The sequence below is a fragment of the Lemur catta genome, chromosome 1 (assembly GCF_020740605.2).
Source record: "Lemur catta isolate mLemCat1 chromosome 1, mLemCat1.pri, whole genome shotgun sequence".
In the NCBI taxonomy this organism is placed as follows: Eukaryota; Metazoa; Chordata; class Mammalia; order Primates; family Lemuridae; genus Lemur; species Lemur catta.
In genome coordinates this window covers 25,167,458-25,182,252 of record NC_059128.1, presented here as the reverse complement: position 1 = coordinate 25,182,252, position 14,795 = coordinate 25,167,458, and the positions used below count along the sequence as shown (strand labels likewise).

The 14,795-nt window shown below is 40.7% G+C and overlaps 1 protein-coding gene across 2 annotated transcripts in view; it reads right to left on the bottom strand.

The window, feature by feature from the left end:
- Nucleotides 1-595: 595 nt before the first annotated feature.
- Nucleotides 596-14,795, bottom strand: part of NEK9 (NIMA related kinase 9) — a 43,262-nt gene continuing 29,062 nt past the window's right edge. For both annotated transcript variants that reach the window (XM_045563635.1, XM_045563643.1), the window contains exons 17-22: nt 11,780-11,950; nt 10,615-10,674; nt 7,503-7,702; nt 6,262-6,423; nt 4,481-4,693; nt 596-3,136 (exon numbers count right to left, since the gene is read on the bottom strand). In XM_045563635.1, coding sequence (XP_045419591.1) covers nt 3,014-3,136; nt 4,481-4,693; nt 6,262-6,423; nt 7,503-7,702; nt 10,615-10,674; nt 11,780-11,950 — 929 coding nt within the window. In that variant the 3' untranslated portion in view covers nt 596-3,013. The remainder of the gene's footprint in view (nt 3,137-4,480; nt 4,694-6,261; nt 6,424-7,502; nt 7,703-10,614; nt 10,675-11,779; nt 11,951-14,795) is intronic.

Sequence of the window (14,795 nt, the reverse complement as noted above, 5' to 3'; positions counted from 1 at the left end):
TGAGTAATACTTCTTTGGAGGCCCAGGGATCTCATTTGAATGAATTTATTTAAAATACATTCTTGCTCTTCAGTTGTTCTTTCTATTATGATTGTTTGTGAATATATGGCAAACCAAATGAAATTTGAGTTTTACTCTGCTTTTACTTTAACCTTTAGTGAAATGTGAAGCCAAGAGAAGTTATAACTTGGCTGTGCTATTAGACCAAATACAGTTCACCCTCTTTGAGGGAAAAGTTTAAAAACATAAACTGGCATAATCACTTGGAAAAGCCCCCCGCTGAGACTGAGGAGGTAAGTTCAAGAAGGGATCCTTCTTTTAAAGGCTTATTTTTTTCTCCCCCTGCACTTTCAGCGCTGTCTTCTGGACATCTTGGGGGAAAAAAGGACGTGATTCTGCTGGCAAGAATAAGAAACTAGAAAGAAGCAAAGATTATTTCTGTGCAAATGTCCCTCGTGTTGTTTCTGTTCCAAGAACATTTGTTTATTTACATAAAGACTCACTGAATCAAAGGTTCATGAAAGCCTAGAATCTGGGTGTTTTAACCCCAGTGACTAAGGTCTGTGTGCAGGCTTACTGAGGCACAGCACTGATCGAGAGTTTAAATGTTTATTTAAAACAGAAATGCCAAACCATTCCACCCTCAACCTTTCAAGCATATGGCTAACAATAAGCTAGTTCTTTCCACAACAATGTCAGAGCAGAGGAGTAACTCAGGTTATACTATAACTCAAAAGCGATACTACTAGAAAACTTAAAACACCTAGCACTGCATAAAGTAGAAAAGCATGACAAAATCTAAAGAGAATTAGCTACAGACAACCATTCAAAGGCATTACTACTGCCTCACCTTTCACTTTATCCACCTTTGAACTGGTTTCTGTTTGCATAGTTGTTTGGTGGGAAAAAAATCATAATGGCTGTCCCAGGCACAATTTGGGAAAGTGCAAATTATCTCTAAGGCACAGAACTTAGATACTCGGCTAGATTAACAGCAAATCTAGACTTTCCAAGGGGACATGCTAGAGAAAATGACCACAGTGTTCCACCGCTAGGGAATGACCCCCCTCTGAACAAGAAAAGGGCTCTCACCCGCTGTCAGCACTCACTTTCACCCCACAGTCTCAGCAACGTGCCCATGTCCCTCAGCTTCACACGGGAAGCAATCCTCATGATGCACACCCAAACTGACCCTGCCTCTCAGGCCTGCTGAGATGGTGAGCATGAGGATACAGGGACATGGCAGGCCAGTCAGTCCTTAAGAAAATTAAAGTTGCATTTACATGATGAACCAAAACCCACTGTTAGGGTTTACAGCAACCCCCAAGTCCCCAGAACTTGTAACTTTAATCCAAGGTTGGCCCTTCCCTGATTTCAAGAAAAGGCTTCAGTGATTACGATAGTACTAATGTACTAAGCTTCCCAGAATTGAGAAAACAATGGGAACATCAAACCAAAGAAGATCCCATTGAACAGAGTTGCCCATCCCCAGCCATGGGGTTTTCCCAGAGCATTAGCCTTTACACCAGGTTTAGGGAAATGGCAAAATTTCCATTGCACAGGACCTTCCACAATATTAAACAGATATCACACATATTTTGGTTTGGGGAAAACGAAACACAATTTAGCTGTTTGTAGGGAGGTAGGATATGAGACTCTTCAAAGCAGCTCTTATGACTCAAAGTACTAAAGGAACATTTCCTAAGGCTAGGCAGAAACACAAAGCTCACATCCTTACGTGAAACCATCAAATGCCTGCCTAGAACGTTCTACATGAAGTTTTATTCTTCTAGGATACTCTTTCTCCTTGGGAAAGCTAGCTTGCTCTTGCCTACAGGGACACAATGAATATGGGATTAGCAGTGAGCTCTCAGCCAAATTCCTTCCACTCAGCAGGTTCTACCTGTTCTGTTAGGCTTCAGGGACTCCCAGGGTTTGGTGCTGGCTTTGGGCCACTCAAGTAGGAAAGATGATACAGATTCACTGGTTATGATATGGCTTCATAAACACCAAAAGGGGAAAAATACTGACTAGACATAAGGAAAGGGAGTGTTTGGGCTGCAGCTGTCAAGGTTAGAACCTTAAAAGCCATGAAGGTAGAGGCATAAACCTTCTCCTGAGCAGAAGACTGAGTCCATCTCAGCCTTCTCTAAGATACCAGGTAGAGGCAGCTAAAGGAGAACCTCCATTCCCTCATGACTTTCTCTTAAGGCCATTCCTACTGCCCCACTGACACAATTCTCTGAGACACCTCATCCCTCAGAGGTATCTTCCAAAGCTACGAAATCCCACCATGCATCAGCCACATCCTGAAACTCCAGCTGTGTGATGCGGAGGGACCTGCCCTTTCTCTACTCCTCACTGAAGAAATTTCAATCAACCTCAGAGGAAAAGCAATCTAAGCCCACTTTTCCTCCTAAAGCATTTAGCTGCATGAAGTAACTGAACTTTCTGGAAACAAGCTCTACATTGTTTTCACCAGACATACTTTCTCAGACTTAGGGCTCCTGAGAGGGCTCAGAATGCTTCACCACTCTCCAGAGGATGCTGGGTAGGCCACGGCTGCTTCCAGCCCACTCCAGCTTTACACTTTTCCCTCCCCCACCCAGAGGTGCAATGCCTGGTGTTTAATTCCCAAGGCAGCTTCCAATCAATGGTGAAAATGGTATATGGGATATAAGCTGCTACCAGCGCAATTAAGGTGAGCACTGTGTCTCCTCTTCAAAGGTGGGATCAACAGATGAGGTACAGAGCTGCTGTTGCTATGGCAGTCACTGATGACAAAGCCAGGGCCATGGGGCCCTTCCATTCTTCAAAACAATAAAATCACTTCTAGATCCTATCTAAAAGGCAATGCCACTCTCCAAACGTACAAGGAGAGTGCTTCAGAGCCTCCGCCTTGTGCTCCTTGTCTGCAAGTGAACAAAGCCAGGAAAGCTGCTCTCTGCATTTGGTAAGTGTGCTGTGAAGTTCTTTGGATCCCAGTTTCCTGGGGCTATATAGGCTCAGGAGACTAGAGGCTGGGTCGACAGGAGTCTGTTCCCAGGAGGCACCAGGAATCTGAATCTAAGTCAGGCTTTGGATCCATTTCCATCTCTTCCTTTGCTGTCTGAGTTCCTTTGGAATGCATCCCCACCTGTCCAGATAAAACACAGTCCACATTAGCAACAGTGCCACCTAGTCACAGCAGTTCAGGACAGTCTTGTGAGAAGCTCAAAGCACTATTTTACATAAAGTCCACACCCTCACATTTGCTGCAGGTAAGATGACCAAGTGTCCTAGTTTGTCCTGGACTGCAGGGTTTTTTGGCATGCAGAATTCTCAGTTTTAAAACTGGAACAGTCCTGGACAAAACAATATTCCTGCCTGCCACAGCTGCTAATCTTACCTCAACTGTGTATATTACTTTCTAAAGTAATTTCATAGACATTGTTTCTTTTGATCCTCAAAAGAACCATATGAAGTGGATGGTATAATTTTCTTAAGTGAGAAACCAGGGCTCAGAGAAACAAAGTAATTAGCCGAAACACATATAGCTGGTAAATGGCAAAGCCAAGGGCTGAGCTCTATTTCCCTGTTCCTAGTTCACTCTATACAGAACAATACTATGGCTCGTTAAAAATAACACAAGCAGCATCACCTATGAAATATTTTTACTAAAAATGTTTAACCTGAATCTAATCAAGCCAGAAGTCAAACTTCTGGTTTTCAGAAAAGACAGGGTGACAGAAGAACAAGTTAGACAATACCCCAAGAAAACAAGACAAATCCAGGATGTGGGATATTCTGTTAAATAACTGGCTTGGTTTCTTCAACAAGTCAATGTGATGAAAATATGTTTACAAAGGGTGATGGTGGTGGAGGGAATTGTTCTAGGTTAAAAGAAACAAGAGACATAACCAAATGGAATGTGAGGTTCTTAGTTAGATTTTGGTCTGATAAAGTGATAAAGGACATTTCTGTGGGGAAAACTGGAATATCAACTGGATACTGGATGTGAACTAAGAATATTAGTGTTAATTTTGTAAGGTGTGATAGTATTATGGTTGTTCAGGAGAATGAATGTCTTTATTTTTAGAGATATGTAATTAAGTATTATGATTTTTATAATTTACTTTAAAATGGTTCAGCAAAATAAATAAAGCATATATTTGTAAGTTGAAACAAATACAGCAACATGTTAACAACTGTTGAATATAGATGGTGGATATATGGTTGTTCATTGTACTGTAATGTTTAAAGTTTTTCATAATAAAAAGAAAAAATGAATAGTAACAAAAAACAATGGAAGTTAGGTGATGAAAATGATTCAATCCAAGTAACTGAACAAGACCCAAGGCTTCTGGAATTAATTACAAAAGTGACATCATGAAAAAGTGAAGACCTGCAAAGGAACAAATCTATTTCAGCACTTGGTGTTTTGTTTCTGTGATTCTTCAAAACAGACTTAGACACTGGATAATTCTCGTAATGCGCTTACCTGTTGACCTCCTTCTAATTTCTTATTCAGCTTCTGTAGTTGGGTAAAAATCTGGAGGTTTTCTTGCTGTAGCTTCTGTTGCTCAGCCAGACACTTTAACACCAGACCCTGCAATCTCTCAACCTCCACCTGCAGAGAGCTGCATGCACAGGCAGGAGTCGTCAGTGGTGTACCCTTCCCAGCACATGTTATTGCAGGATTCAGCCGAAGAGGCTAGAGAGACAAGGAGAGATTGTAGGAGGTTCTGCCCAGGTGCTACAGCTCCCCAATACAAACTTCCCCTAGGTGCAATCAGATTTTACTTTTAAACTAAGAAGATAAAACATATATACATAAGAATATATGCAACAGAAACAGAAAAATACTGGGATTACAATAGCACCTGGCACTGATATAACAGGGCAAGGGAACCCTCAAATGCCTCAGTCCCCATAGGCTAAGGTAGAAGACCAATTGTCTATTTTGGAGGACATTGTGAAAAATTTTAAAGTGCTTTGATATCTTCTCATTTAAAATGCTGAAGTGGGAGCTGGGCATGGTGGCATGTGCCTGTAGTCCTAACTACTGGGGAGGCTGAGGTGGAAGGATTGCTTGACCCTGGAGTTTGAGGTTGCAGTGAGCTCTGATTGTGCCAGTATACTCCAGCCTAGGTGACAGTGAGACCCTGTCTCAAAAACAAAATTGGCCAGGCACGGAGGCTAATGCCTGTAATCCCAGCATTTTGGAAGGCTGAGGTGGGAGGATCACTTGAGGCCAGAAGTTTTAGACCAGCTTGAGCAACACAGCAAGACCGTGTCTCTACAAATTATAAAATATAAACAAATAAATAAATAAAATAAAATGCTGAAGTGGGGAAAAGCATGATTTGGTTTAGAACAAGTCCTTCAGACCACAGTGAGGATGTAGTGATATGCAGTGGATATATATAACAGATGACACTTTAAAAAAGATTAGAGAGATGTGCAGTCAACAGGACCACCAACACAATTCAAGAAGGCTGACAGAGGAATTAAAACATTCACTTTGAAGTTTAAAAGGTTTTATTACCTCTTCTGGGGAGCTTTTCAATTATCCCAATCTGGACTTTTCTCCCTTCTACTGTACTTTGTTTATAGCAAGGGCCAGCAAATGACAGCCCACGGGCCAACTCTGACCTCCTGTTGTTTTTGTAAATAAAGTTTTATTGGAACACAGGCATGCTCATTCACTATGTATTATTTGAGGCTGCTTTTGTGCTATAATGTCAGAATTAAATAGTTGTAAAAGAGACTGTATGGCTCACAAAGTCTAAAATAATTACTATGTGGATCTTTATATAAAGAAATATAAAGGAAAAGTCTAAAATAATTACTACGTAGCCCTTTATAGAAAAAGTTTGATGCCACTGGTTTATAGTTTTATTGAGATATTCACAACAATTTCATTTCCACCACAGTTAGGTGTATATTAGGTTCGCTTCCAAACTAAACTACAAGCTATATACTTCTTATATTTAGAGTTACCCACCCTAGCAGTGTCATGAAAAACTGAATTTGAATTTTGGAATTTCAATTTTGGTACTTCTGAGGCAGAGAGTAAAAGACAATCCTCTGGTGTAGAAAGGTGTTAGCCTATCAGAAATGTGAAAGGGTAAACACCTTAATAGACAGTATGATGAGTTAATGCAGGGCAGCTGGAAGACCAAAAGCTAGAGGAAGAGACAGTGGGGCCAGGAGAACTGGGCCGAGCTCACAATAACTGTTTACACCTAGTCATGATTCAAAGGCAAAAAGCTCAGTTACCCAGGCTCCCACTGGGGGCTTGTGTTCCGAGGGAGCTTCAGAAGCCACTTTGAGTCCTTGTAGCTCTTCATAAGGCAGGGTATCTTTCTCAGATTCTGAAAATGCTGCACTTAAGGGAGATGGGCTGTCAGGCATGGGGATGAATTCTGCATTTTCCAGCTCCTATGTATATGAGAAAGAACCTTATCAGTTCTGTTTGCAGTAATTTGCTTTCTCCCAAATTCTCTTTTCTCTTTTCCTATAGTTTCCACTGTCATGACATCAGCACCCTCTAGTGGGGCAGAACAGTTGTGATTAACACCACATCTCACCCTACCTGTGAGCAAACTGCCATCCCTTCATCAGAGGAGTAACAGTGATGCAAATTCAACTTAAATTCAAGGACAGTCTGGAGAGTCTGGTGTGTTTCTCCAAAACATTTATTCTACACAGGCTATTCAGTGAATCGGGAAGCTCTAAGGTACTGGTAGTGAGTCTCGCTGCGAGGTTGCTTAAGGCTGGGGCTGAAGGTGCATCTAGAATAGTGTACTGGTTCTTCTGTTCAGACTCCTCAAACAACTCTCAAGTTTAGTCTTATTTAATAGATTTTGGGGGGGGTTTAAAAATTTTAAATTTCACAAACTGTAAATATTCACTGTAGAAAATGAGAAAATACAGATGGGAAAAGGAAGCTAATAAAAACCACCAACTCTCCCATCATTCAAAGATAATCACTGTTTAAACAGTCAATATATAGTTCTGTTGACATACTTTTGTGTTATATATTTTCTAAAAGAATGACATCATACTAACATGTATTTTATCCTCTTCTGCATAGTCAAATGTTGTGACCAATTTTCCTTGAAAATAAATATACTTCAACGAAATTCAACTTTCATAAACCATTTTCCGATTGTAAGCATTCCAATTGCCCCAGTATTCCATTTTTATAAATGACAGTACAAAATTTACAAGCTTAATCTTTGCATATATGCACTACAAAAACTACCTTCAAGGTAGACTATATTAATTTACATTCACTTAACTAATACAGGTAAGGAGAACATTTTGTATCTCTTCCTGTTGGAAAGGAAAAAGGATTAATGATTTGGTGATTTCTTTCTAGGCAGAAATCAGAAACCTTGATTCCTGCTGCAAAACAGTTCATACGGCATGAAAAACTGAGAGGTCATGATAGCTCCTTTCTAGTCCTTGCTAAGGGACTGGTATTTCATCTGAGGTACCTCTTCCAAAGGAATTACCTTTCGAAGCCAGCCAGGACAGGAGCTGCTGGCCCCACTACCGTTCCCCATGGCCTCTGTGGGACTGATTAAACCTTCCATTCCTCGGTCTGCTTCCATTGTTCCTCGGAAGCCTCCACTTGGATCAGGAGTTTCAGATTCCTGCTGACTGTCCTCCTCTTCACCACCACCACCTCCTCCAGGGCTAGAGCTCTGAACCACTGACAGATACACAGCACAGAAGTAGACAGCTTTGCTATGCAGCAAGAAAGATTTACCATCTGACAGTCCCACTTACCCTGGAAAGCTTCCTAGAGTTGCATGAAGTAGAATTGCAACAATGTAAGTCAGATACTGGGGACTAAATTTTTATTTCTTACACAAAGTATGTGGGTATCAGGATGTTCATAATGATGATTCACTTCCATTTTCCAAACTTGCTTACCCTATATCCATAGCAGATTATCAATACTCTAGAGCATTACTGAACAATCCCCGGAACCACACAGCTCATCAAATCTAGCATCCATGTTTACTCTGCTTCTTTAATACATACATTCAGATTGTAGCATCCCCCATAGACATTCATTTTATATAAAAAGGTCTTTAACATTTGAGCCAAACACCAATTAAAGTTGACAGATAAACTCACCACTAACTCCCTGTCTGGGGGAAAACATGAATGGTAAATTCTTCAACACTTAATGTGAGCATTAAATTTTAAAAATATGATAGCTGGTTTTATCATGCAGCATATTCCAAATTACTTTAACGATGACTAACAGATATGTGGTCAGGAAACAAAATTGAATTTTAATATGGGCCAAAGAAAAATATAATTAAGAAAATAAATTTGCCAAAACTAAAAAATAATTGCATGGTATATTCTAAGGTTAAATGTAAAAAAGTGTGTATTACCATTGTCGTACTGGCCTGAGGACTGATTGGGCCACCCTGTGATCCTACTGAAGCAGCAGAACTAAAGTTACCAAAATTAGCTCTGAAACTTGTTTTTGTTTTAAATAGCTTTTAAAAATTATGTTACATTTGAGATTCAAATAACACTATTTTTAACTTATGTGTAAGTTTTGATGCCTAACAATAAAACAAACATACGTGAATCTGCTACTAGAACTAGAATTACACCATCAAATATGATAGTTACTAGCCATATGTACCCATTTAAGTGTAAACAGAATTAAACATTCAGTTCCTCAGTCACACAAGCCACTTTTCAAGTGCTCAATGGCCACATGGGGCGAGTGGCTACTATAGTGAACAGCACAGATATAGAACACCCCATTGTCACAGAAAGACCTATTGGACAGTGATGAACTAGAGCATCACCTGGATCACTGTAGCTGCCTTGTGAATTCCTTTCTTCTCTGGCCTCCTACCCAGAATAAAGACATTCTCATTAATTCTGTATTTACCACTTCTTCCTAAAAAACCTTATCATCTATTGATATACCCTTAAACAATACAGTATTATTTACTTTGCTTGTTTTTAAACTTTATAAAAAGCCATGTAGTCTGCTGCCACTTGCTTTTTACATTTCATATTATGGAAATATTTGGAGATGCTGTTCATTTTCACTTCTGTTTAATAGTCCAATGGATGGTTTTAACACAATCAATAAATATTTATCGAGCATTTACCAGGCCCTGTTCTAGGCAATGTGGATAAAATTTATGAATAAAAATGATAAAAATCTCTGCCCTTATACTCTTGTTTACATTTTCTGGCAATGGACATTTGCTTTTTTTTTTTTGAGACAGAGTCTCATTCTGTTGTCCAGGCTAGAGTGCTGTGGCATCAGCCTAGCTCACAGCAACCTCAAACTCCTGGGCTCAAGCAATCCTTCTGCCTCAGCCTCCTGAGTAGCTGGGACTACAGGCATCACCACCATGCCTGGCTAACACTTTCTATATATTTTTAGCTGTCCAGTTAATTTCTTTCTATTTTTTTTTTAGTAGAGATGGGGGTCTTGCTCTTGCTCAGGCTGGTCTCAAACTCCTGAGCTCAAACGATCCTCTCACCTTGGCCTCCCAGAGTGCTAGGATTACAGGCGTGAGCCACTGCACCAGGCCTGGACATTTGCTTTTAATCTTATGCTTTTCCTTTAAATACTTTTCCAGCAAAACAATGTTGTAATAGAATAGCTGTGCTTAGCAGAAGAGATATTTTAGTCATTGTGATAGGCACAAATAGAGATGCTGAGCAATGGATTACTTAAGGAAACCAATAAAAGGTATAAGTGTATGTGTATGTATAAAGTTCAACAAGTCTAGATCATATTTCTAACTGTTTCATTTTGGGAAATTAATATGATTATTTATTTGCTTTTTAGAAATGGTGTCTTGCTAATGTTGCCCAGGCTGGTATACACTGGCTACTCACAGGCGAGATCATAGCGCACGACAGCCTTGAACTCCTGACCTCAAGTGATCTTCCCATCTCAGCCTCCTGAGTAGCTAAGACTATAGGTGCATACCACTGTGTCCAGCTTTAATCTGCTTTTATTTGGGGTGTTTATGTGTTTTGATTCCACAAAATATCAGAATCCAAGTTCTGAGACATCAAAGACTACAGAAACTCTAGCAGGTGGAAAACCAAAAAGGAATATAGATTCAATCTCCTGGCATGGTCCCACATAACAGAGAACCATAAGGAAAGCAGTCAAAGGAAAACTATCAGAGAGCTTTGGGATGGTTTTCCTAATCATGTTGAAAGTTTAGCCAACTTTTATTTCTGAGGACCTGTTTTAAAGGACTGTTTCTATAGACTGGAGTACCCCTGGGAATACCATGGAAGTGAAGGGCAGAGAGGACCTATAGCCCCTAGGGCTGTAAGAGAAGGAATAATATATAAGTCACATTACAGTGTTGGGCAAGCCACTTAATCACTTCCATATTCGTTGTGGACAAAGAAGATATACTCTCCCTCTGACTAAAATGTGAAAGTCATAACTTATTGTGAAACCCACCAAAATATGATCCTCCCTCTTAATCCTGTATACCTCATTTCCCAAAGAAATTTCCTATTTTCCTTTCAGTTTTGGAGACTGCATGGACTCTAACCCAAAGATCCACACTTCAGAAAACCACTGGTACCTGACACATTGCTACTCACCTGTTCCAATGGATAAGCCGCTGCTATTGGAACGGATGGTCTTAGAATTCAATACTTTCTCTGCGAAAAAATATTTGGTAGGTAAGCACTGTATACAGATATAGGCAAGAAAAGTGAAAGAAGACTAAGATATTTGCTATCCCTGACTCCAAATAACTTTATAATTATTACTGTATTAGAAATTAATACCATAGCCAAGCACCACTTGCTATTCTAACTATATTCATTATCTAAAGTAGCAATTCCCTACTTTAGCTCTTCATTGGAATCACCTAGGAAGCCTTAGAACGTAACAATACCTACGTCCCACCCCAGAGATTTTGATTTAATTGATCAGGGGTAGGGTCTGACAATGGGATTTTTTTTTTTTTTTTTGAGACAGAGTCTCGCTCTGTTGCCCGGGCTAGAGTGAGTGCCGTGGCGTCAGCCTAGCTCACAGCAACCTCAAACTCCTGGGCTTAAGCGATCCTACTGCCTCAGCCTCCCGAGTAGCTGGGACTACAGGCATGAGCCACCATGCCTGGCTAATTTTTTCTATATAGATTTTTAGCTGTCCAAATCATTTCTTTCTATTTTTGGTAGAGACGGGGTCTCACTCTTGCTCAGGCTCGTCTGGAACTCCTGACCTTGAGCGATCCACCCGTCTCGGCCTCCCAGAGTGTTAGGATTACAGGCGTGAGCCACCACACCCAGCACTGACAATGGGATTTTTAAAAGCTCCCCAGGGGATTCTAATGTGCAGCCATGGTTTCAAACCACTGATCTAAAACAATGGACTTGTAAACCCTTACATAGGCATTTAAATTTTAGTTCTTAACAAAGTAATCTTTATGCAGAAAGCATTTATGATTTAAAGAAGCATGAACACAGGCAACAAACTATTAAATAATTAGTGCATGATGACTAGAAGGAACAAAAAGATGAGGCAGAGCCCAAAGTTATATTAAAAAATGATCAAGGGATGGTAGATTGCAAAGGTCCAGGAAATGACAGTGTTCTGTTCCTACCACTAGATATGGCATCCCTGACCATTATAGGGCTTATAGAAGTAGCCTCTTTTTTTCAGGATACTTCTGTCTCCAAGAATGTGACCAAAGAGTACCTTAGAGATGTGGGTCTGCCCTCTGTCAAAGCCATCCCAACCCTACACATATGAAACTCTTACCAACAATGAGAATGGTATGCCAGCCACGGCAAGATAGGTCTGGGACATGATGTAGAGATCCAAATATAGGCCGAGGCCATGAGGTACAGATATCAGAGCCATGTGGTCTCTCTGTGGGGGTCATTGCCAGGCGGCCATTACCACCATTGCCCCAGGCAAAAATGTGATTATCTAGAAAAAAAGTTAAACAGCAGATCATTTAACAGAACAGTGGCTTCCTAACTCCTTGTGTGCCCCATCTTTATGCCCTAGAACTAGAAAGACTACATACTATGTATACATGTACACTATGTAGCAAACAAGGGAAAGCTGCTTATTCCCCAATATAAAGCCTAAACTCTTCTGATCACACCCACATAAAAATGCCCACTGCTCCTACATATTGCCAATCATTCATTCATTCATTCACTCATTTGACAACATTTTATGGGTCATTCAAACTTTTATTGGGCATCTACTTCATGACAGGCACTGTATGAGGTGATAGAGCAGTGAACAAAACCAAGTCCCTGCCCCTATGGAATTAATATTCTAGTTGGGGGAGACTAATAATACATAAATAAATAAACATCTAAAATGTAAGGTAGTGATAAGTGCTACAAAGGAAGATAAGTGGTGAAAAAATAAGTGGAAATACAGAATAGTGGGGTGCAGTATCATTATTTTAGATAGGGTAGTTGGAACTACCTATCTAAAATTTTTGACACTTGAGCAGAGATCTGATTGCAGTGAGGAAGAGAGTTTCGAGGCAGTAACAACAGCAAGTGCAAGGTCCTGCACAGGTAACGTTAGTAACACAAACAAGGAACAAGGAGGCCACTGCAGCTGGAGCTAAGTAAAGGAGGAGAAAGTAGTAGCAGAAGAGGTCAGGAGGTGGCTGGGGTCCTGGTAATGTAGGGCCATGCAGGGCATTGTGAGGACTTTGGTTCCTACTGACTAATAGAGGGAACCATTAGAGGTTTTGAGCAATAGGTATTTAAAAGGATCCCTCAGGCTACCATGAGGAGAACTGACTGCAGAAGAGCAAGAGTGGCACCAGGGAGACAGACCAGCTGTAGTATTGTAGATGGTGAGAAGTAGTTGGACATATTCTGAAGATAATCAACAGATATGTTGATGGATGGGATGTGGCGTGTAGAATGGAGATGCCATTTACTGAGATGGGAAGGCTGCAGGAGGAACAGGTCTGGGCCAAAAATAAGAAGTTTGATTTTGAATAGACTAAGTTTGTTTTGAGATGCCCATAACTTCTTGTCCAAATCAGGCCTTTTTTGAAAAATATTTTTCATTTTTGAGACAAGGTTTTGCTCTGTTATCCTGGCTAGAGTGCAGTGGCATCATCATAGCTCACTGCAACCTCAAATTCCTGGGCTCAAGCAATCCTCCTGCTTCAGCCTCCTGAGTAGCTGTGACTACAGGCAGGTGCCACCAGGCCCCAGCTAATTTTTCTATTTTTAGTAGAGATGGGGTTTCACTCTTGTTCAGAACGGTCTAAAACTATTCCTCGAAATCCCACCTCGGCCTCCCAGAGTGCTAGGATTATAGGCATAAGCCACTGTGCCAGGCTACTGGCTAATTTTTATATTTTTGTAGAGACAGGATCTTGATATGTTGCTCAGGCTGGTCTTGAACTCCTGGCTTCAAGCGATCTTCCTGCCTCAGCCTCCCAAAGTACTAGGATTACAGGCATGAGCCACTGTGCCCAGCCCTCTTTTTTTTTTTTTTTAAATGAAAAGGGGGTGCTATTAACGATTAAGCCAGGACAATAAGCATGAATTAGGACTGATCCAGGATGACTGGGCTATATAGCCACCCTATCTTAGACATTCAAGTCAAGAAGCTGTTGAATAAATGAGTCTGGAGGTCAGGGGTGGTGTACATGGGGGGCTGTCAGTGTATATGGGGGATATAAGAGAATAAGCTCACTTTGGTGAGAGGACTGAACTTCCGGGGCACTCCAGGGCTTGGAAGAGTTGGATGCTGTTATCACAGCACATGAGAGACCTGCCTGTATTAGTCCCCTGCCTTACTAGACTGTGAGCTCCTTGAGGACAGGTGCTTTCTGAGATGTATTCTTTTATTTTCAGAGCCTAAAAGATGACTTGGACATGAATGAGGCTAACAAGTACAGTTCAGAGAACAGGAACATTTATCAAGAGGTAACATGCCCAGCCACAGAATCCAATTCTACACTCCTCATTCTGAAGTTTAACTCATGAGGTATACAGATCTACTCAAGAAACATGATCTCTCTGAGACCCTGTCAGAACGTGCTACTGAATTTGTTGCACTAAATTTATCTTCAGTGATATGCTGACTCTGTCCTTCTAGGTACTGTTTCCATTTATCTAAGTCTGACAAGCAGTTTGCTCCCTAAACTCCTTTGTTTTGAGACAAGCAGGGAGGGTTAATGTGCTGCTCTGAAAGCTGGTTTACTTAATTACATACAGTAACAGATCACTTAATTGGCACTATCCCTGTCTGAGACTCCTCATGTGTATACACAGGCACAGACCAAAAGAAAACAAGGACATCTCAGAGTAAAGCAACAACAACAAAAATTGACGAGTCAAAAGATAAGAAGATCAAATGTGATTTGTTGTTCACCAATCATGAGAAAAAAGTGGCTACATAAATCAAGAAGTCCAGAGGACAATATAGGAAGACACGAGAAAAAAGAGAAAAAAAAAAAGAAAGCAGAAGAAAGAGGGAAGGGAATGAAGGATGGCAACAGTTGCAGCAAAGAAGAGAAGCAGACAGGAGCAAGAAGATAAATGCAGAGAAGAAACAGTCACAAGAGAAAAGAGAGAAGAAAAATCAATTTAGACCAATTCAGAAAGCAGAGAGACACATAGCACAGAGGAAAATGGCCCTTCAAGCTTTAGCGGTCCCTAAGGATATCACTGCAGTACAACTGACCCCAACCAAGGAGCAAGATTAAATTATTCTGTTCTCTCCAGCCACCCAGTCAATGTTTATTAAAACCAACAAGGTGCTGGGCAAGGTATATATGGAA